Genomic DNA, 22,367 nt, shown 5'->3' on the forward strand with positions numbered 1-22,367 from the left:
TTATTTATCTTTTTATTTTTTTTTTTTTATTTTCAATAAAATTTAAAAATATTAAGAATAAAAATATATTACGTGTTACAAACTCAGGTATAAAAAAAAATTCTATTTACATTTATCGTATGGTATACTATTCTACATGATATGCTAGAGCTTATCTATATACGAGATATCATAGGTCATACGATATTGTACGCATGTACGGGAAATTTATTTACAGTTACAGAAGTATGTTTTACCGGTAAAAAATGCATACGTTAAATGCATACGAAAGGCATTTACATGAGAATTTAACGCAAGCCTTAATTCAGAATGGGCATTCGTTTAATTCCCCGCAGAAAAGAAAAAAATTCCCCGACAAAGTCAATTGCCAATTAATAATTTTATACGCACGTGGTGCGGTTGATACTTATTTGCGAAAATTGGTCGCATCGGTCGCAAATCGGTATTTTTCATACTTGTCGTATAAGCTTCGTTTCTATTCGAGATTAAAAAATATCACTAATGTAAGATAATTATTTACCGAAGTTCTCGCATCAAAGTTACGCAGGATTTTCACTTTCGGATAGAGATATTTCGGTGGTCGTGAAAATAAGAGGACGTTGGAAAATAATTGATAATAAAAGATTTTAAACAATGAAGGTTTCATTTTTAGTTTCTCCTTCGGAAGAAAAGCCATTCGCTTGGTAGAAATAATTAGAATTCGATGTTTCGCGCGTAATATACACATCATGTCAACAATCTACGACTATCGATTCGATCGTATAACAAATGATAATAATAATCATAAAAATAATGATGAAAATGAAAAAAAAAAATTTAAACAACTATCGAAAAATTTGAGAAAATAAAACAATATCCAAAATATCACAATGCATATAATTAATTCACTTTCTTTCTTCCTTTTTTCTCAACTTCATCACAGATAATTCCAAACGTAAAACGCCGAAAATACATAAACTGGACCTTTGTTCACAAGAATTTAATTTACCCATAATGTGTAAATTAATGAGCATATTTTTAATAGTTTTATCGCGTTGCCCGCGCTTAAATTAACACTGTTGAAACTAATTTCAAATAATATAAAATGATAACAAAATCATACAACCATATTAGACGTAAGTTTAAATAATACGTGATGCGAGAGGAAAATCACTTTTATATTCGATCATCAATATGCAATGTTCGCTTGTTTATAAAATCTTGGCACGTACTAATTCCGCAATATCACCTTTGTTGCCAACTGTAAAGTGTACAAAAATAGCTCACAAGCAATTAAAAATACAATAAGATTACAAGTTCGGATTTATAAACATACAGCGATAATTGATTAATCGGTGATGAAAGATTGTGTTTGTTTGCAGTACATTATACATTGTACATAAAACGAAAAAGAAAATATATAACACGTAGTCGAGATACGCGAATCGTCGAATCAATTGAACAGAGGAATCGATGATTAATTTTAAGATGGGAAAAACAAAAATCATCGCGCACTCCGTAATAATGAAAATAACCTCACGACTGGGTATCAAAGTGTCACTAATTGGAAGGATTGAAATTCAAGAGAAATGGAATAGAATAAAACATGTATTGCAAGATTATGGTATCGAAGAAAAATAATTAAAACATGAATATATCCAGTTTTACGTATGTCTAACGACATATCTGCATACCCAAGTCTTCGTCATCGAAATTCAAATTTGTGTCTTGATTTTCTTTTTCGTCACGGTTTGCAGTACGAACTGCAACTTCCGCTTTATGTATAATGTATATAATATTCGTACATAAATATTACGAACGAAATTACGTGGTAAAATTATTTTCAGAAACATTACCAAGCCCAAGCTTCTATAATTATAATATAAATATAATTGTTAAGAATAATATAATAAACGCGTAGAGTTCAATTTTAATCTACCGAAATCTATATATTCGTATAACGCATACCTATACCGGTACATATAAAATCGTTATACGTTAATTATACACTAAACATCATCATTTGTATTCATTTCAGTCGTTTGTACTAGTTTTTTCTTCGTTTTATATAGCATCGCTGCGCTTGATCGACGTCCTCGATCTATCACATCACAACTATAGTTAGAATATCATGTATGTGAAAATATATATATATATATATATTGATATATATTACATGCGCTTGCAGATCAAGTGCCTTTCGATCCAAATTCTTTTCTCATCACTCAAGTGCAAACGTCCCGACAAAAAAATAAATAATAATAGAAATAATAATAATAATATGAAGAAAAAGGATTTGAAACAAGAGAAAAAAAAAACAAATTCTCTCTGAATCGAACAGATGAGAAAATTGATATTTTATAGCAAAAACTTTTCCTTTCCGACTGAACCATAGTCTGGAAATTAAAAAAAAACCAAAAAAAAAAAATGGCACACCGATGCACCTTAAATATCCGTAAATATAATTTAATCACTGTTGTTAAAGGTATAATTACGCGCTGCATAATTAAGGGACGTTAGTTTGAAAAAAAAAAATTTTAAATACGTCAATTAGTATGCATAATAGTTACTATTTACACGCGTGGTAGAATAACAGTCCTTATCAAGTAAATCATTGAACTATCAAGCAATCAGGAAACTCTGGTAAAATCCGGACAAAACGATTGAGAGACTGTAGTGGTGAGACAAAAAAAAAAACAAAAAAAAAACGAAAAAAAAAACAAATAGGCACGGAAAAAAAACGGTCACCTTAAACATCGTTCAACTCACTGTAGCACAGCGTGCGTCCTCTTCTCGTATTCTCTACAATTTACACACGCTCCTTCCTTTTCTATCCTTATTCATTATACTATATATACATTACAATCACTCGTTTGTTGTTGTATTATTTATTTATTTTTTCAGTTTTTTATGTTCATTTTTCAAAATCCACCGTCGCGCCGTCACACGTATATCTAAGCATAATTGTTACCATAAGTGTTCGATGACGGAAAAACGATTATATCGCAAGATCCGCGGCGTTCTTTCGTTATGGATTGGTTCATTTTTTCTCTTTCTTTTACATCGTTTTGTTAAATTTGTATTTTTTCGCGACGAAGGGTGGAGGGGGGGGAGAGAGGGAATTTGAGGAACGCGACGACGACACTCGGCAAGCAAGTCTCGACAATCCCCGCTCCCCTGTAGCATCGTAGGTATAAAAAAAAAAATCTGTTATTGCCTCGAAAATGAACGCTCGTAAATTCCCCTGTGCTGATCGTTATCCCGTTCCCTTTCCCTTTCCCTTTCCCTCTCGGCGGCAGCCCGCTGAAGTTCCTCCTCCTTGCGTTGCTGCTCGTTCTTGCTGTGCTGTCGATGATAGATGCTCTTGTGGTTCCTAAGGCTGTTCAGGCTCGAGTAGACTCTCTTGCAGATGTTGCATATCGGCTCCTTGCTCGGTCTCGTGTGAACGTTCTGTATGTGCCGCTTCAACCGTGTTAGCGAGGTCAGGTTTTTGTTGCATGGCTCGCATCGAAATTCATCGGTCACGCTGCTGCCGGCCAACAGACCTGGCGGCAGAACCAGACACATGGTTACTTTTTTTTTTTTTTTTTTAATTAATTCGTTAATTTCGGTTCGTTCGATCGTTTGATTTTTGCGTTTACTTTACATTTCTGTTTTTTTTTTTTGCTTTTTTTTCCTTTTCCTTTTCTTTTTTGTTTTTACGTCTAGAATTGCATTTAATTTTACATACATTTTTTTTTTTTTGCATTCTTTCTCTCTTTTTTTTCTTTCTTTCTTTCTTTTCTCTATCCGATTATCGCATCTACACGCAGCACACGGTAAATAGCAATAACCCCGATTGTTTCTTGACCGCGCGTTCAGGCTATTATTATTATTTTTATCATTATTGTTGTTATTATTATCATTATACAACACACACCACTTTCTACCACCTCCGTGCTTTGTGCATGTAAATTATTATTAGTTTTCGATTTTGTTTTTTTTTTTTTTTTTCGGCTCAATATTTCGCCTTGAAGCAATTTTCGTTCGGTTGTTTTGTTTTTTTTTTTCTTTTTAATCTTGCAAACCGTTATACTGTGCCTCTTCGTTTTACGTGTACAGTTATATCGTAAGCCATTCCGTTTTTTATTTCCTCTTTTGCCACCATCACCTATGACAAACAAGCCGTCCCCACGACCAACTTTGTTGTTGTTGTTGTTGTGATTGTTGTTATTATTATTATGAATTATCATTATCGTATAATAGATATATGCAGATTTGTAAATAAATATATATGTATATAGCGTAGTCGTAAGACCCGCTTTACGGTTTCGACCAGCACGCTTATGGCAGATTATATTAGATGTGCTTGCAGTGCACGATGCAGGATATACACGTTTGTGCATGTATAATAAGAATACTGCGGGACGAAGTGAAGCTTTTCCTTACGCACAACAGCGATTTGCTAACGTTTCGATACTGTTCCTTCGCTCTGACGCGATGTCTGTTACAAGTGGAATGAAAAAATTCAATAGAAACAAAGAGAAAGACTATCGTTTTCTGAGTCGACATCAAGCCGTGAATATTGCCCGGTAAACGATTGGATCAACGGTAATAATAATAATAACAATAATAATAATAATAATAATAATCACAGTAATAACAATCATCCAGCAAAAATTCTAGTCCAACGAGTAAAAACAAAGCTCTGACATATTTCGACGGAAATTGATTATAGTAAAAGTTACAACTTACAAAAAAAGGGGAAATACGGAAAACGTTGTTGGAAATTTTTTTCCAAATGTTTCGGTGAGACTTGAAAAGCGTTCTCTTCGCCGCAAGTACAACTTTCAAATGATACAGACTTAATACAATTGGTTTGCTGGTTTTTTTTTTTTTTTTCTTCTTTTTTCTTTATTTTATATATATATTTATATTTAGCGGATGTAGATATAGTAGAGTGCAAGCGATCCAAGAGTCCACAGCGATTGATTCTGAGCGATGATGTTAGTGGTTTGTTCAGTTCACCAGATGGGTCCAATTATACATAAATATATATGTGTGTGTGTGTGTATATATATATATATATATATATATACATGTATATATATATATATAACATATATATGTGCGTATAGTAGAGATGTATAATATGAGTATTTACAGCAAGGTATAACGATATAATACTAATTAAGTAGTGCGTAGAAGTAGATACTATATATTACGACACATGATACGTGATATAGTGTAGTGTCATACATCGTAATATATAATATTATATACAGGGTATGTATATATATATATATATATACATATATATGTATGTATATGGATAGATAAATGTACGCATTTATGTATGTGGATGTGTATATTTACAGATGAGATAGATAGATCAATGATTTTGATGCGATGAAATTGGATTTGTTGAGATTCTATTTATTCATACGGATGTACACACAGAATTATGTCATCACGATATAAAACGTTGAAAGAACAACGCTGCGGATAAATAATTACACACAATTACATTCCCTCCCGTCCCAACAGACGTATTATATCTAAGTCACGCACGTCACGCCATATGTGCAGGATTCGTCTCAAAGATGAAAAAAGATATATAAAAAAAAAAAAAAACCGCGGGCGAATTAAAGTATCCTAATCATAAAACGCAAATTAGGGTGCGTGAATTGCTTTGCCGAGGTGAAAAGTTTCCATTATTAAAACCACAATGTAAATTTATCGTAACTATTTTTATTGCATTCTTTCTTTATTATATTTCTCTTTTCCTCCGTCGTTTAAATTAATTGCGTATATAATATATATATATATTATATTTATTATGCAAGTATCGTAATTTGGTTACAAGCATTTTTCACGCAGGCATAGTATTTACGTACGTATGTATACAACTTATCGTAATACACGTTACTTTTATAGTTTCCCAAGTTGTCATTTGATTTTTCACATTCCCTAAGCAGCCTTCGGCATTTATATCTATTAGCGAATGAATGTAACGTCCATTCGCGAGATTATTGGAATATTTTACAGAGATCATACACGAGAAGAAACAATTATTATTTAAAAGTAGATCTTTTTATACAGTATACAGGAGCATCGGTAGCAGCATTCCATCGATAATTAATCGTCGTACGATTCGATACGTTCTTAGTTTACAAATCGATCTCGGGCGCGTTTTTTTTCTTTCTATATTCTCTTTTTTAAAATTAGCAATATCTTTACATCTTTGCCTCCTCTCGCGCAATACGAAAATCGAGCTATCTAATTAAACTTTTCGCAAACCAACGTCACAGTGCTGAGACATGTTTTCCGTTGCAGAATCTTAGAATTTCGTGATTTGCATAAAATTTGTGAAACGAGATGATAGTTTTTTCGTTTCCCCGTAACTGGTTTCTTTTTTCTTCAATTTACCCATACCGCGCATAATTTATCTCGCGAAAAGAGAACTGCAGTTTAAACGAAATATTTTCAATTTCATCAAACTTCGTTCCCGAATTACACGTTGTTCTACAACAATCGATAGAAAACCCGATATAATACCCATATGTTACGTATCATTGAGTTGAGTTAAAGCGTGCGTAAAATCGTCTTCTACAACTACATATTACAACTGTACATGCCTCTTACAATGGTACGAGACAATATCAAAGTATTCGACTATACATTAGGTGTGTGTGTGTATATATATATTACATATATATTAATATACAAGATTAACGCAACGTATTCTTTCCAGTTGTACATTGTACAAGGTATAGCAGCAATAAACCATCGTTCTACTCAAATTGAGAGTGCAATTGAATGTTGAGAATTCCGTAATACTTTTCTCGTAAATAAATAAATTCGTTAAAATAGGGAGAGATAAAAAGTAAGAGGGGATGTAAAATGAAACGAGATTCGGACATCGTCTACAAGAAATCAAGCCCCGCGATCTGCGCCTGTTGCAGCTGCCTCACCGACGTAGAATTAAAAGAAGCAGCGGCTAGTCTTTTCCCACCGTGATAATTACAGGTGTGAACAACGAGGCTGTTCTTGGTTCGATAAACCTTGTTGCATATGGTGCACCTGAATTCCTCGCTCTGCGCGCAGTGCAGGTCCTGAATGTGTCTTTTCAGGGTTATTTTATTCCGCAGCCACTTGCCGCAGTGGGTGCAGGGCAGGCCCTGCATGGATTCGGTGTTCGCGTTCCTGAACTCCGGCGGTATGTTGGCGAACCAATCGGAGGGGGCGGATTCCGGCAGTAGGTTCACGTCGAAGGGTATCAAAGCGTCGAAGGAGGGCGCCGGGGGCGGAGGAAAGCCGAGACTCGCGGTGTCTGGGAACCCCTCGGAGTCGTTCGCGGGGCCGGAACGCGATGAAGAAGCGCCGGCGTAGCCCGCGGAACCGGAACCGGAACCGGAACCACCGGAAGCCCCGAAAACGGCTCCGCAGCAGTTGGCCGAATCGGGATCGATTCTCCGCCGATTTATCACCGGGAATATTTCCAACTTTGGTTTCACCTGCGATACTCTTCCGAGATGATCAGTCGAGGAATCGCCGAATATAGACTGATGAATATCGAGCTGATTCTGAGAAGAAGTCATCGCCAACCCTGCTTCTACAATCGCCAACGGCAAGAATGACGTAACCGGCGCGATCGTCATCCCCGTCATCATCATCAATACAATAATCATCATCATCATCATCATCATCATCATCATCATCATCATCATCATCATCATCATCATCATCATCATCATCATCATCATCATCATCATCATCATCATCATCACCACCACCACCCAGAACAGAGAAAATAAATGCCTTCGTTAGTCCATGGCTCCGTGTATCGGTGACTTATCGAATTTCAAATGGAAATATAATTCCAACAATCGAAAACAAAAATAATACAAAACAATACGATAAGCGAATGAAAGACAAAAAATGAAAAAAAAGTAATAAAAAAGAAACACAACGGACGGAAAATTATTTTCGTCGTAGAAATGTATCGTTATTTTATATACGCATAATGGTGATATGTGTATACATAATATATATTTGAGTATGAATTTTGTGTAAAAACATTGTTCAACATTTATTTTCTCAATTTCTGTATGGTACGGATATAAGATCTGCGGTATATTCTCCTCTCATCTCGTCACTGATTTTCAATAAACTTACACTTATACAAGTACGCGTTATACGCATGATCATTGTCTTACGATAACTCGGACTGCTTTCGACTTTGCGGAGAAAAAAAAAAAATACATCGATGGAAACGAATCTTCTGTACAATGGAAAATAGAATTCAGTAAATTAACACCTTTCCAATAAATACCTGTACAACCGGACGAACGATCAATTGCATAATCCTTAAATCGGAATGAGGAAAAAACAAATTCGGCGTATAAAGTGTTTTACAGATATATATACGTATATATACTGTACATAAAGCGCCCTCCCACTTTTCATTGAAAAGTTGTGCTCGTGTGTGAACAGCATTGAAACACATGATCGGGGGGTCTGGTGAGCGGAAAATACACTCCGGAGATTTATCAATGGGAAGTCCCAGGAGGAGGGGCGAGGGTGGATGACGGGAGGAGGAAGGGGGAGGGGGGGTCAACGGACGTCCTTGTACAACGGTAGAGAACGAGGTAAAAGTTTGCCCGATAACAGCTGCCGGCTCGATAGTCATTCTTGATAATTGCCTCGAGATATAAACGATGCGAGAGGGAAGGTGGTTTGATAGGATAAATGCTAGTTCGATCGATATTGACGAGATATTTGTTGTTATCCTTGAGATGAATCGTACGACGACGAAGATATGAAACAAGGTAATATTGGAGTAAGAACGAGAACGGTGGGACATCGGTTAGCGATAAATAAGTAGCAAGGTAATGATTATCCTCGGTCTCGAGAAAAGATTGTAGCAATATATAATCTCTGTGAGATTGTTTTGGGAATAAGGATCGTCAGTAGGACATTTCGCAGTGTAAAGAATCCTGAATATCCTTCCGTTCGCGTTTCGCGTGATACTGCGACTTGTGACTGACAAGACTGTTCCTCGATTTGTAACTCCTGCCGCACTGATCGCAGGCCAAAGACTGAGGCACGTAAAAGTGGGTATCGGCGAGATGTCGCTGGAGAGACCAAGCGCGGGAAAATGTTTTTTGACAAAACGTGCAGTAAGTAGCAGCGCCGGCCGATCGACCGTTCGAAATAACCTCGGGCTCGATCGTCAGAGGCCTGCGTCTGATCTCGTGAAGACTGGGAAGCACCTGAACGGCGGCCTGCAGATCGTTCCGATTGTGAGCGAAGCTCGTTATCGCCGCGTCGTTTCCGTCCCCTTTCGATCCCGGATTTCCGGGATTTCCAAAATTTCCGGATTCGCAGGCCCGATCGTCCTGCCGCAGCAGGAGACAGGACTCGAGGTCCGCGACGGTCTCGATTTTCGGCGACATCGGTTCGGTCTTAAATACGATTTGCATCGGATCGTCGATATCCGCGTCGAGCAGATCGATCATCGGAAATTGATCGGGCGTCGACGGCCCCCCGCGATTTTCGAGATGTCGACAATTATTTTCCGTTCGCACGGGGCTACGCGGATCGGAAACTTCGGTCGTCGCCCCGTCGACCGTCTTCTGCTGTTGCTGCTGCTGTTGCTGCTGCTGCTGCCGCTGCTGCTGAGCATCGTTCTTGCAGCCGGTTCCGATCGTTCCACCCCCGGCGGACTGCCAACCCCCGTCCTCCTCAGCGACCTCCCGGTCTGCAACCAAAGAGGAGGGGGCTGAGTCCTACTGATCCGCGAAAAAGTAAAAAAAAAAACGACATACAACACAAAACGAGACCTACATGTACAACCGAGTCAACGCGTAATTATTGACGACCAAGTCCCACTTCCTCGGCTTTTTGATACGCGTAATTCCTCGCCTCCGTATTCCTGTATTTTTTTTTTTTTTGTTTTCACTTTAAAAACCGTCGTGACGAATGACGCGGAATTCGTACCGCGGTACATAGTTAATCTTTTCATCGTAAACGTCATAATTTTCGCCCTTCTGGAGCCACGTTTTGTAAACTGTACATGCGTAATAGGAAATAGCGTGAATTTATATTACATATAATAAACAACGTTACGTTCCGGTTACTTTGCAATTTTTGTACAAGTAATAATGACACAGAGTCCCAGTGTAATTGCTTGTACGATGAAAAATCAGCCTACGCATTTTTAAATTCTCCTTCATTCAAGACCGATGTACGTATAACGCACAAGAAAAGTTTGAAGAAATTTCTTTTCACGAACTTTATAGCGAAACGACGCAACGTGCAGTTTGACAAGCGCGATTCTTCTCCCCGCGTCTTCTTAGATCTTGACTGTCATTTTTTCAAAACTTATACACAGAGGAACGCATTGCTGCCGATTTACGATGATTCGAATGAGTTGGTAAAAATGTGATATGGGGTGGGAAAAGGGGGTTGTGTTTCGTTCCTCGCGCCCCGTATCAACTCTTCGTCGAATCTCCGACGTTTTGTACGGTTAAATAAAACAGCAGGGTTGGTTGAGTTTACGGATAAAAGTGTATACGTGGTACAGGCGTATAATAAAACGGCGTATGTCGCGACTTCGTATATTCGCGGCACAGGGAATATAGACCTGCACATACACCTAATACATATACATATATATATATATATATATAGGTATAGGTACATATATGTAATTCCGAAGCCTGAGAGAAACTTAGTTTCTACTATACAGACATCCCGGTTTATACCTTATACCCTTCGCGCATCACCGGAGTTACTTTCAACTTTGATATTTTCCGGGTGTAGTCGAGAAGAGGCGGAGGAGGGAGGGAGGGAGGGAGGGAGGGCAAAGGCGCTCAGGCTCAAAGATGTACGGAATCAGGGGAAACCCAAAAGAGAGCCGTGACGCAAGTTTGAGCGTGGCCAAAAGGCAGGAGAACAGAGAAACGGCGAAGGAGGGAGAGAGAGAGAGAGACAGTTGGCCCAAGTATTACAGGAGGAGCGAAAAAGGGAGGAGTAGAAGTTCGAGGAGTAGTGGAAGGAAGAGGAGAAAGGCGTCTACTACACTCATAAAAAGTTGTATAACGTCGGCAGATGGGATGTCAATACAGAGAGTAGAGTAGAGTAGATGAGAGTAGATGAGAGGGGGAGGGGTGGAGAGGAGAGGAGAGGAGAGGAGAGGAGAGGAGAAAAGCAGCCGGGTAAACGCGCGTTATGCGCGAGGCTCCGTTCTTTGCGGGTTTTACCCGGCGGGTTACCTAGGCAACGCCTGCGTGATAAGCTCCCCGCCCTTGCCCCTGCCATGCAGGAATAGAGAAGAGAGAGGGAGAGGAAAAGGAGGAAAGATGCGGGAAGAAGGTTTGCCGGGGATGAAAGGGGGTCCCGGGTCGCCTAGTCTAGATGCGTATTATTCTTAATAACCCCTGCACGATGGGAGAGGCGAGGCGAGAGAGGCGAGAGAGGCGAGAGAGGAGAGAGAGGCAACCCTGTTATGACTGATGTCGACTCTCTAAGCGCGGCTGAGTTCGCGGTGCAGATCGATACTACCTACATAGCTGCGAGAATGGGGAGAATGGATAGAACGGGGGACGGCGAAGGGAAAAAAATACGAGTTGCTGCCGGATTGGTTACGCCAGTCTTAAAATCCCCCCCCCCCCCCCCCTCCATCCCCCAATCCCTCCGCATCCTTATCCTCCCGAAGCTACGCGCCAGGCCCCCCTCTTTGATAGGATAGTTACATGTTTTACTGGAGATCTTAATAAACTTCCCTATTTTATGTTCGAGATTAGATAGGCGCCGGTACACGCGTAGGAATATAGCCGTGGGTGTGCATGTACATATATATACCATATACGTAGTACATGTACATATGTATAGGGTAAGTATCCTGCACCCGCGAAAATCTTCCTCCAACTGTCGCCGGATTCGAGCTCGTTATACGGCTATATAGTACATATGTATACGTATATAACCTACTAAGGTATATATATGCGAAGGTGCACGTAAAGTTCGCGCATTTTATATCCTCGTCGCGTGAAAATTACCGAATCGGTTAGAAAAAACGCGGTGAATCACTGAATCACCGTGTTTTACATTTACATTAATGATACTTTCAAATTTGATTTCGTTAATTTTTCATATTTTCAAACTGTTTTACTTTTCTTTATTCATTTATTTATTTATTTAATTTTTTTTTTTCTTGTATCACAATCATACCTCGCTTTGCGGCCTAGATGGATTCCGGAAAAGTTGGCCGTAAGGCGAAAAGCTATACAAAGAATCAATTATTTCTACACGAACGAATAAAAGTTAAATTGGATGTATTCAAATTTTTTATGAAACAATATAGTTTACAGTTCGTAAAGAGTATTATTGTTTTCATTTCCAATACAAAATACTTAAATAAAAATAATTACATACGTGCAAAGAGCGACCCTACAGAGAGGTATAGGTCGTGAATAATAAAATCAATCAATCAGCAGTTTTTCAACTGGCAAGAATCGTCGAGCAAATCGTCTGTCCTCTTCTATTATAACAATAAAATAAATTTATCTTATTTTCACTCTGTGCCGTGAATCCGAGTTCGGATTCAATTTCCGTATCCGCGTTTCGAGCCCGATCGATTGATTCTTTTACATATCCAATACACGTGTGCAACACGTACGATACACGATCGAACTTTGATACGAGATTTCTGATTTCCGTATCGTGTGACGCGTCGAACCGTGTAAGCGAGTCGAGTTTATCGCGAGATAACGAGAAGCTTGAGGGTTAACCCTTCCTTTTCTGGAAGGAAGAGGGTCACTCCCGGTCACAGTGGGGAAGGTCCTGTACGGACAGGGCATACGTATATAGGTATACAGACCCGTACCCTTGAGAATGGGTGTACAGCGTAAGGCACGGAGTGCGGAACACGTCTGACACGTCTGACACGTCTGACCTCGTTCCGACACCCGCCTCACGGATTAGCCACGCGTTTTCACCCTTCTGACGTAGCCGAAGGCGGCGATCTGCGAGGAGGGCGAGGAGGAGCGAGAGGGAAGGGAAGGGAAGGGAGGTCCGACAGGTGTGCGAGGGCGACGATGTCACGTGGTCGTGGGTGAAATTTTTTTTCAAAATTTCGAACGCCAAATCGCGCGCAAAGAAATCTTCCGAAAAAAGAGATCAATGTTTCAACGTATCTCGTACTGTGGACACGATTCGATTCTCATGATCGTCAACTTTTCGGTCTATTTCTTCTTTCGTCTATTTTCTCCCCCTCTCAGTTAACGTTATTCAGCGTTTTAATGAAATTTTATAAAAATGTCGAAGTGTAATAATCGCTTCGTTACGTAACTGAACAAAGCAACGATTGTTCGGTGATATCAATATCCGTCGTTACGGTTGCTTTGTACGCGTTGCTCGGAAAGAGAGAATCGAAAATGATCAAACCTAAAAGTGTCTGTCCCCTTGATTATCGAACAGATGTGAAAGTATGCGCAACGCACCATATATACATATACTTATAATTCTTATTTGTCTGTTCCACTTTATCGCCTTGTTATAGGTATAACGCTAAGAGAAATAGTTGTTTTTATGCAAAATTCTTTCGAAATAACAATACAAGCAAGAAAGAAAAAAAGTCAACGGAATTATAATATTCATATGAACGAATATTTTCGTTAATTTGACCATGCGACATGCAGTATATCTATATACGTACATCGCTATGCGTCTACGACGATATAATACATGGGATATATAAATTCGCTCGAGGGTGGAAAACGCGCGTAAAATTTCTTCATAAAATAGAAATATGTATACAGGTGTGCATGTATATATGTATATATATATATATATTATCTATGTATTACATAGACATTAAGGATTTAATTTTTATTTGTCGTTTTCTCTTTTTCTTTTCCTCTCTTCGGCGGCGAGAGCAAGTTTTGATATTCCCACTAAAACGAGGCAATTACTTTGCAACTGTTTCCATTTTACGCTGGATTCGAAGGGATCGCTTTCATATCGTGGCTTCGGAGGCGAACGTTTGATAGGCTATAACTGGTATAAGGCTCCATGGGTTATAAGGCTTCAACAATATAGCCGCGCGTGAGATCCGATTAACGGCGCGTAAAAGCGCATAACTACTTTCACATTTTATATTACACCCGAGTGCTGTATACATATACGTATACATATGTATAATGCATATATACCACATACGCCCGCCCTATAACCGAAATTAAATACAACCGAAGGTTCTTCCTTATTGCAAGCAAGGGCGGAATCACCTGCGCGCATTTAAACGCGCTGATAACGCGAATAATTCAACCCCTGAAACGCAAACTTTCAACGCGTAAACGAGAATTCCTTTGATTCGGAAAGAAACTCGCTAATATCGAACAGTTTTTGGCGTCCGATAATATTTCGGATTACAATTACAAGATGGAACATTTTGTTTTTTTTTTTTCAAACAGTCGTAACATACAATTTTTACAGATTTCAAAATTAATTGTAAAGAAAAATGAATAAATCCATTCGTTCGTTTCAACAAAAGGAAAAATAACCAAGGCTGTTATTCTCTGTATAAAGAAAGAAAAAAAAAAAGAAAAGTGAGAAGAATTTCGAAATTTTCCACGTGCGAAAAATTTAAAAAAATAAAAAAAAAATACGTCTGCCGGCTAAATCCATAATCCGCGGAAAAAAATTGCGTGAATAGTAAAATGTAAAGGTGATATTTGGCACGTGGATAGTGCTGCCGGCTGGTGGAGGAACGTATAAAACATACGTGTCGGAATTACCGACGACTTGCCAACCGAAGAAAAACCAACGAGCCAAACAAGACGATCAAATTGCAATACAGTTGGCGGAGAAAAGTTTAATGGCGTCCCAAGTTCTGGCCAATTTCGATCGGAGTTTATCGAGTCGGTAACGCGACCGTTCGATCGTCGAATCAATCGGGACTTTTTTAACCGAGTTTAGAGTACCACGTACCTTTGAACAATCGCAGTGTATCATTGAACGATTAAAGTGAGAGAAGAGAAGGGAGGTCGGGAAAGCCGGTAAAAGTGTTCGCTCGGTGCAGTTTAATCGGCACTTGCACAACTAAGCATAGAATTTATAATTTCAACGACGGTTCGACTGTTGTGCGCAGTTTTTTCGAGGTCGCTCCAAGTTCATCATCGATAATAGCGGAGTCAGTCGGTCGGTCGGGCAACCATAAGGCGGGAAGAAAAAAAACAAGGCAAACTAGAAACCACAGAGAGAAAGAGAAAGAGAGGAAGGTAGATAGAGATAGAGATAGATGGATATAGATAGAGAGAGAGAGAGAGAGAGAGAGAAATACAGCCACGATAAATGAGTAGGTATAAACGCGTTTCAACATACATGCGCCTCTCCACACATGGATACCTAATATAATATTTATGTTACATTTCATACATTCGTAATATCAAAGATGACAAGAATTCACAGGATTCGATCCAACCTGAGCGAATACATAATAATTTACGTCTCAACTTCCTCGGTACACGAGAATAACGTGTAATGTACGTGATTCGTACAGTTTTGATGGGCGTTCAACCCCCTCAACCCCTGCCGCCACCCTGAACCCAACAATGTCAACTCTGTCGGTAAGGTTGAAATCTCACAGCGAATCTGAGATTTTTCCTCCCTCGATATCTCGATGCTACAAAAGATGGAAATTTGCCGAAATTTCAGATTGTACAGGTTTTCAGATTCTAGTTAAAAGTATCTCGTCTTTTCGTCTTTTGCGAAACGTACAGTTATTATAACAGAATTGAAAAGATCTTGATTATGTTTGACAGCCAAATTAAAATCGAAGTGTACGTTCGATTTGATTTTTACAAATATATAGAATCAGGTTTACCTGTCGGAAAGAAAAGCACGAAAATTTTTCCCATTTTTTTTTTCTTCATTTTCAATCGTCGCGCGTTGTCTCACGAAATTGTATCATTTTGTCAAGCACTAATAGACGGGTCGGTTGCAAAAAAATGGAAGATATTCAAAGATAAGTGTGGGTGCATAGATGTGTGACGTACATATTGCGGTCAGCTGCACTTACAATTAGGTACATATAAGTATCACATACGTACATTATTGAAACAATCGTTTGCCGTTTACTTTGACAGTGTAAATACTTTAAGGTGCGCGCAAGTGTGTGCGTGTGTGTGTGCGTGTAATAACATACACAATACACATATAATATAACTATAACGAGATAACGAGCTCGCAGAGACTTCAAGAACCGATTGATAATACCTCGGAGGGGTGACATTGTTACGTAACGCTAAACTATTGCAATCGGCTTTGCATGCATATTATATATCCCGCGTTACAAAGTTGACTGAGTCATCGAAGAAAATTCTTTTGGACGCACCCGGATGTATACCAAACGATATACGAACGGGAAAAAGTAATTCAATGTTTATAAAAATAAAGATATAAGGAAAGAATTGCCCGCAAGTTTTTATCCCGATAATCGTACAATTGTCCGTTGATCAAGAAAAATGGAGCATGTTTTTCTTTGACAAGAAATCTGAATTCACTGATCATGCTTTATGGTATATTCCCTTTCTTTCCTAACATTCTCGTAACAACACGTACTAAGAATAAAATTAATAATAACGAGCGTAAGAGTGAACGACAGAATAACGCGTTATATCGGGTGTACGTACGTATTGCGGAATCGAGGTGCAGGGTAAATATTTATTTAAGGCCGTTGCATCTCTGAGACCTGCTGTGCACGGCAGATATTGTATTATTATTATTATATATATATATATTTATATACGCGTTAAACGAATGACGAGGTGAGGATATGAAAAAATAAAAAAAATATCATAGTGCCCGTTTTTTGCGCAGTTATTTTTACACCGCTTGTGTTATTATATGTATAATACACGAGTAAAACATACATATTTCGTTTACAGCATGTAACAACGACGGGATCTCTTCCTGTTGCTCATGTGCATCCGATGCAACGGTAGCGCAGCGATAGGTATGCAGGCATATGAGAATTGGCGAATAAAGAGAGAAAAATCTGCGAACAAGGGTACGAGTGGGGGGTAGAAAAACAATGTAAAAAAAACGCACCTCATCCGAGTGAAAGAGAAAGGAAAACAGAAAAGAATTTCGCAGAAGCATGGCTCCGACTTTATCGCGGTATCGGTAGGCCGTTTCGGCCTTCAAAAACAAATTTCGTCGTTCGCGAAACGAAAACAAGCTAAGAATATAAAAAGCGAGAGAGAAAGAGAGAGAGAGAGAGAGAGAGAGAAAGATATGTAAAAAATATACATATGAAAACATATGCGTATGGTATAGGTATACCTTGCATTCTCGCGTTTCGCGTTCTCATCTATAATAATAATGTCAGTTTTTGTTTTTCTACACTTCTAGCCTGTTTTTACATTATTATGATTGTTGTTGTTGTTATTTTTTATCTTTTTTTTTTTTGCTGCTTCGTTTTTATTCGTTTTGAATCACGTCGCGAGTCCTTTTCATCAACGAGATCTCGTCCGATCGAAGAATCGTTAGCGAACGAATCTTGTAATAGGATTTTATTCGGTGATTTGCATATGTGTGTGCGTAAGATACGTAATTGGATAAAAATGCACTTGGCGGAGGTCTATTCAAGCCCGAATATATTGCGTAATAATGTAGATATGAAAAAGGTATACCGAATTGTTAGCGATAAAAATTGATTTTATTCATAGCGTATAAACTAACTAGACGGATCTGTAGGATCCATACGAGACTGTGCGCAGATATTGCAGGATATACGCGAAGGAGAAACAAAGAGGCGGGAGAGTGAACGTATAGTGTAGACAGCTGCATAACAAATGTACATTATATTCTATTATTATATACATCTTTTCTTTATTTTACTTTACTTCGCTTTTCTTTTTCTTCGTTTTTGCATAACACCGCGCGTGAGTTACGCTGCAGCTAAGAAGATAATTATATACGTGAGAGAGGAGAAATAAACTAGAATAAACAAAGATGGAGGAAAAAATTTGCCAAATAAAAGAATAAGCTGTGTTGAGAAAATAATCATTATTGTACGCAAACGACGCTTGGTTTTAATATAATAATGTAATAGGCTACTGCGTGATATCCGCGTGTTTAGTTGGATATGAAGAAAACTAAAGGCAGCATATTTTATACGTCATTTATAGAAAGAGGAAAAAAAAAGAAAAGAAATATCGCAGATAATGATAATGAGCAAGTCTAGATGTAAAAATAAAAGATCCAGCTCGAGTCCGATAAAAAAGCGACAAACTGTATCGCATAGTTGGAACGAAGAAGAAATTGCATTGAATTTTTTACACCGTGGAATAATCGCAATACGAAAGCTAAAATCGTTTCAACCTCTCGGTATTACAATTATGCTATGCGCGAGATTAATTATTCCTTACAATTAAACAATTATTCTCGTACGATTTAATTAATTTAATTTTATTTTTTACCTCCGTTTGCCTTCTTCTCGGTCTTTCTCACACTTATATTATTTTCTCTCGTCTAAACGGAACCGCGACAAAGTCCAACACTTCCATATACGTATCGTGTCGATTATTTCCTCAATGTGTAATAAATGCATATTACACACGCACGCGACTCGGTAACTCGTGTGCGTGAATATCTACACTGTATAGGTATATCGTGTATGCGTGTATTACTCCCGCCGAATTTAATTACGTATGCGCGTTTATAATATCACAAGGAGTTTATTTCGATGCAAAAATCATGCGACGAATTTGAATAAAAATATCTCGCGTTTTTGGGCTAGGTATTTAATAAAAATATCACAAACTGTGCAGCTTGAAGAATAAAATTTTTTAAAAATACCGTACATACGCGAAGAGTAACCGGTGAAACGATAAAATAAAAACAGTATTGTAAATTTCGATATTTGACCAACAGGGAAATTGTAAAGTAAAGTTAAAAACAGTTGTAAGTGCTTGCAGCAGAAAAAAAAAATTAAAATATAGAAAACCTGTTTTTTCTTCGCTGAATAGTTATTTATGCGCTTGAATTCGTCTGTGGTGAAAAAAAAAAAAAAAAAAAAATCGCACCTACAGCCTCTTTCTATTCTCATGTTCGACTAATCATGATATAAATACAATTCTATAAATTAAATTAATACAATGGAGAGTAAAATTTCAAGATAACATATAAATGACGCATCTACATTATTACGCAAGGAAGAATACCGAAGTAATTATTATGTATGAAATTTTTCCGAATCGCTATATACTAAAAACTTTATTACATATAGTACGAGAAATATAAAAGGTTATATATATATGCATATATACATGTATTGTATGTAATACATGTATAACTTGCAAGAGTGTGCAAATAATTTCGTGAGACAAGTGGCGCGCGGAGTCGTCGGTTCTTTCCATTTTTATACTTATTATTTATTTTTTTTCCTCCTTTTATAATATAACTTTTCTCTCTCCGTGTCGTTTTCTTTTTTTTTTTTTACTTTTTATTTATTTTAGACAGGGGGGCGGCACAGAAGCGATCCGTACTGTATGTAATACGTGTACATATATTTGTATGCACACTATAAACATACCTATATATAAAGGTATACATAAACGTGTATGTATAAATATATATGCATGTAGAAAGAGAGAGAGAGAGAGAGAGAGAGAGAACGAACGGCTGAGCGAGCGCGGCGACAAGATTGACATAGCAAATAATGAAATATCTAATAATTCACAGTGCAGTTGGAGGAATGTTGAGTGTCGCGACAAGGTCACCGTATTTTTAGTTGGGCCAATGTTTGGTCGACGACATTCAAACCCCCGCCTGCACAGAGAGATAGGGGGACCTTGAATTTCAGAGGATAAAATCTGCGAGCTTATCGTCGGGCGGGCTCCTGATAAAAACGTTTTTGTTTCTTTTTTTTTCTTTATTTTCTTCCACACCGTACTAACCTAGCATAAGGCGGTTATTATAAATTAACGATGCCGCATTCTTAGCACCGATCGTCGGGCGTTAACGCATAACCGATACGTACGCACATGTGTTGTAACATGTAATGTCGACTAGTTAATTGATCGTTAAATTTATTCGCTAATTACCTTGTAGACTTGCGTTGTTACGTACCACCCACGCAGTGTCGTACCTGCCTCTACGGTGTAGGAATATATGCAGAAATGCACACACGAATTTAAAAGCGGGGACAAACGTGCGAAAGATAATCGGCGAATCGACGATTTGGCAATATTGCCCGATATTCTTGCTCTTAAATTTTTTACTCCTACTTTTTAATCGTGCCGTGGTAATTAATCGTGAGATTAGAAAAATTTTCAGCGTCTTATTTCAAAGTTCAATCTCCGTCAAACAGACTGCAGCTGGTTTTAGGCTAAATTATAATAGCAAATGGATTAAAAATCATCCCGCCCGCCTCCTGGAAGAGAGAAAGAATGACAAAACGAAAATAAAGTAAAAAACAAAAAACTATACTCTTCTAATCGCCCGTACCAGATATTCGTAAATCGCAACCGACATTTCACAACACTAATTAAAACGCAGCTGCACTCACTCGCCTGACATTGACCAAAGGTCAGAAGCTAAAAAAAAGAAGAGAAAAAAAAACCAACATTCGTTGCATAGTTTTAACTTTTAATCGCATTTTCGGTTGTTGAATTTTACCGTTTTTACACTTATTCGTTAAATTTCGCTATTTTATCTCATTCCCAACGAAGTGTATATACACATAATATATACATACACAATCGTCTCTTTTTTAAACTCATTTCTTGCAGTATATATCACGCATATATACACGTATATAATTATACAAATCCGTATTTAAATCTCCGGAATAAATTATCAAACAGCATTGAAGATTTGATTAATTTATCGACCCAAGAGATGAAAAAAAAAAATATATATATATATATAATGAAAATAAAAAACGGTACGGCATACTTCAATATCAATAGTTATACCCTCCCATATCTCCCAGATACCGATACATCGCTACACAATATATGATACGTATGCATAGGCGGCGTCTGCATGTACATGCTCTTTGTCGTTGAAAATATCACAAAGGATCATTATTTTCATTAGTTAGGTACAACACAAGCCCCCCCCCCCCCCCCACAGATCATGCGTACGATGATGACACCAGTCGGAGAGCGTTATCATTTCATCACAGATTATTTTATCGCTCGAAATCTCTGGTTTTTCGCTGCTTCGGTGTCTCGGCGATATTTGTCGACTATTTTGTTTATAGATCGTCAATGTGCTGTTAACGATATTATCTACCTAGCCATTGACCGAACGTAGAAAAAAAAATAGATATACCTATATGATATTTGTCGTCATCTGTATTTAAATAAGTCGCGGAATCGACAAAGAAAAATATAAGGGGGGGGGGGGATACAATGAAATTACTACAATGACGATTTGTTTCGGAGAAACAAGATTTTTCAGTTCCTTAGCGTCGGTTACACGTTGTTGTTGTTTAGATACGGTAGAAAATCACTCGCGCGTGAACGAAAAAATAATTAATTAAATAAATAAATACGCATCGTATAACCGTGAAACATTACTGTTGTTGTTGTTGTTATTATAACTATTATACGTAAATAAATATATGTATATATATATATAATTATATACCTATATTTTTACGAATAATAGTGGATAATATTACGTTATTGCAATATATGGGTCAAATGAAAGTAAAACAGGGAATAAGGTGCGATAACTGTACAACGTGTGACAATATTATGTACCCTATCACATCCTCTTCTATGTACTCGGGATCACCCGGTATATACGTATACAACACTCCGAACAATCACTATGTATATAATATATAAATATGTACGTATAGTATAATATCCCCGCGTATCAGGGCCGATTATTATCGCTGTATATTAACAGTTTTATACCATCTTATAACCGCGTGCGTATACCCGAAAAATTTTCGCGTATATCGCGTAATATGTATGCATATACATATATGTGTATAAAGGAGAATAAAAAAAAAAAAAAAAAAAAAAAAAAAGGTGTACGTTTTTTAAGGACACAAATAAACCATATACGAAAAGTAATATGCAGTAATATACGTGTAACTATATAGCCATAAATTCCCAACGTAGATATTCGACGACATATATAGACGGATGTATTGGGTATATACGAGTATATAGATATATAATAACGGACGACCGCATTGTATGGATAAATATCTACGTAATGTAATATATCATTACGATATACAGAGACGAAATGAGGAAAAAAAAAAAATGTTATGTACGTAACGCAAGTAATAACATTTATACAAACAATATTTGTATTAAAATATATATTATATATATATATCATATATATCACGTGTGTGACTGAAGGGGTAA

At 37.7% G+C, this 22,367-nt stretch overlaps 1 protein-coding gene across 18 annotated transcripts in view; it reads right to left on the minus strand.

Moving 5' to 3' along the window:
* LOC107219666 (broad-complex core protein isoforms 1/2/3/4/5) overlaps window positions 1-22,367 on the minus strand; it is a 73,281-nt gene that overhangs the window by 23,677 nt on the left and 27,237 nt on the right. For 13 of the 18 annotated variants that reach the window (XM_046733016.1, XM_046733018.1, XM_046733017.1 and 10 more), the window contains one exon: window positions 7,584-9,721. The exons of 1 other annotated variant lie outside the window; for it this stretch is intronic. In XM_046733016.1, coding sequence (XP_046588972.1) covers window positions 8,928-9,721 — 794 coding nt within the window. In that variant the 3' untranslated portion in view covers window positions 7,584-8,927. 4 more of the 18 variants (XM_046733029.1, XM_046733028.1, XM_046733032.1 and 1 more) reach the window with 3 other exon arrangements.

This window comes from Neodiprion lecontei, chromosome 2 (assembly GCF_021901455.1).
Source record: "Neodiprion lecontei isolate iyNeoLeco1 chromosome 2, iyNeoLeco1.1, whole genome shotgun sequence".
Classification (NCBI taxonomy): domain Eukaryota; kingdom Metazoa; phylum Arthropoda; class Insecta; order Hymenoptera; family Diprionidae; genus Neodiprion; species Neodiprion lecontei.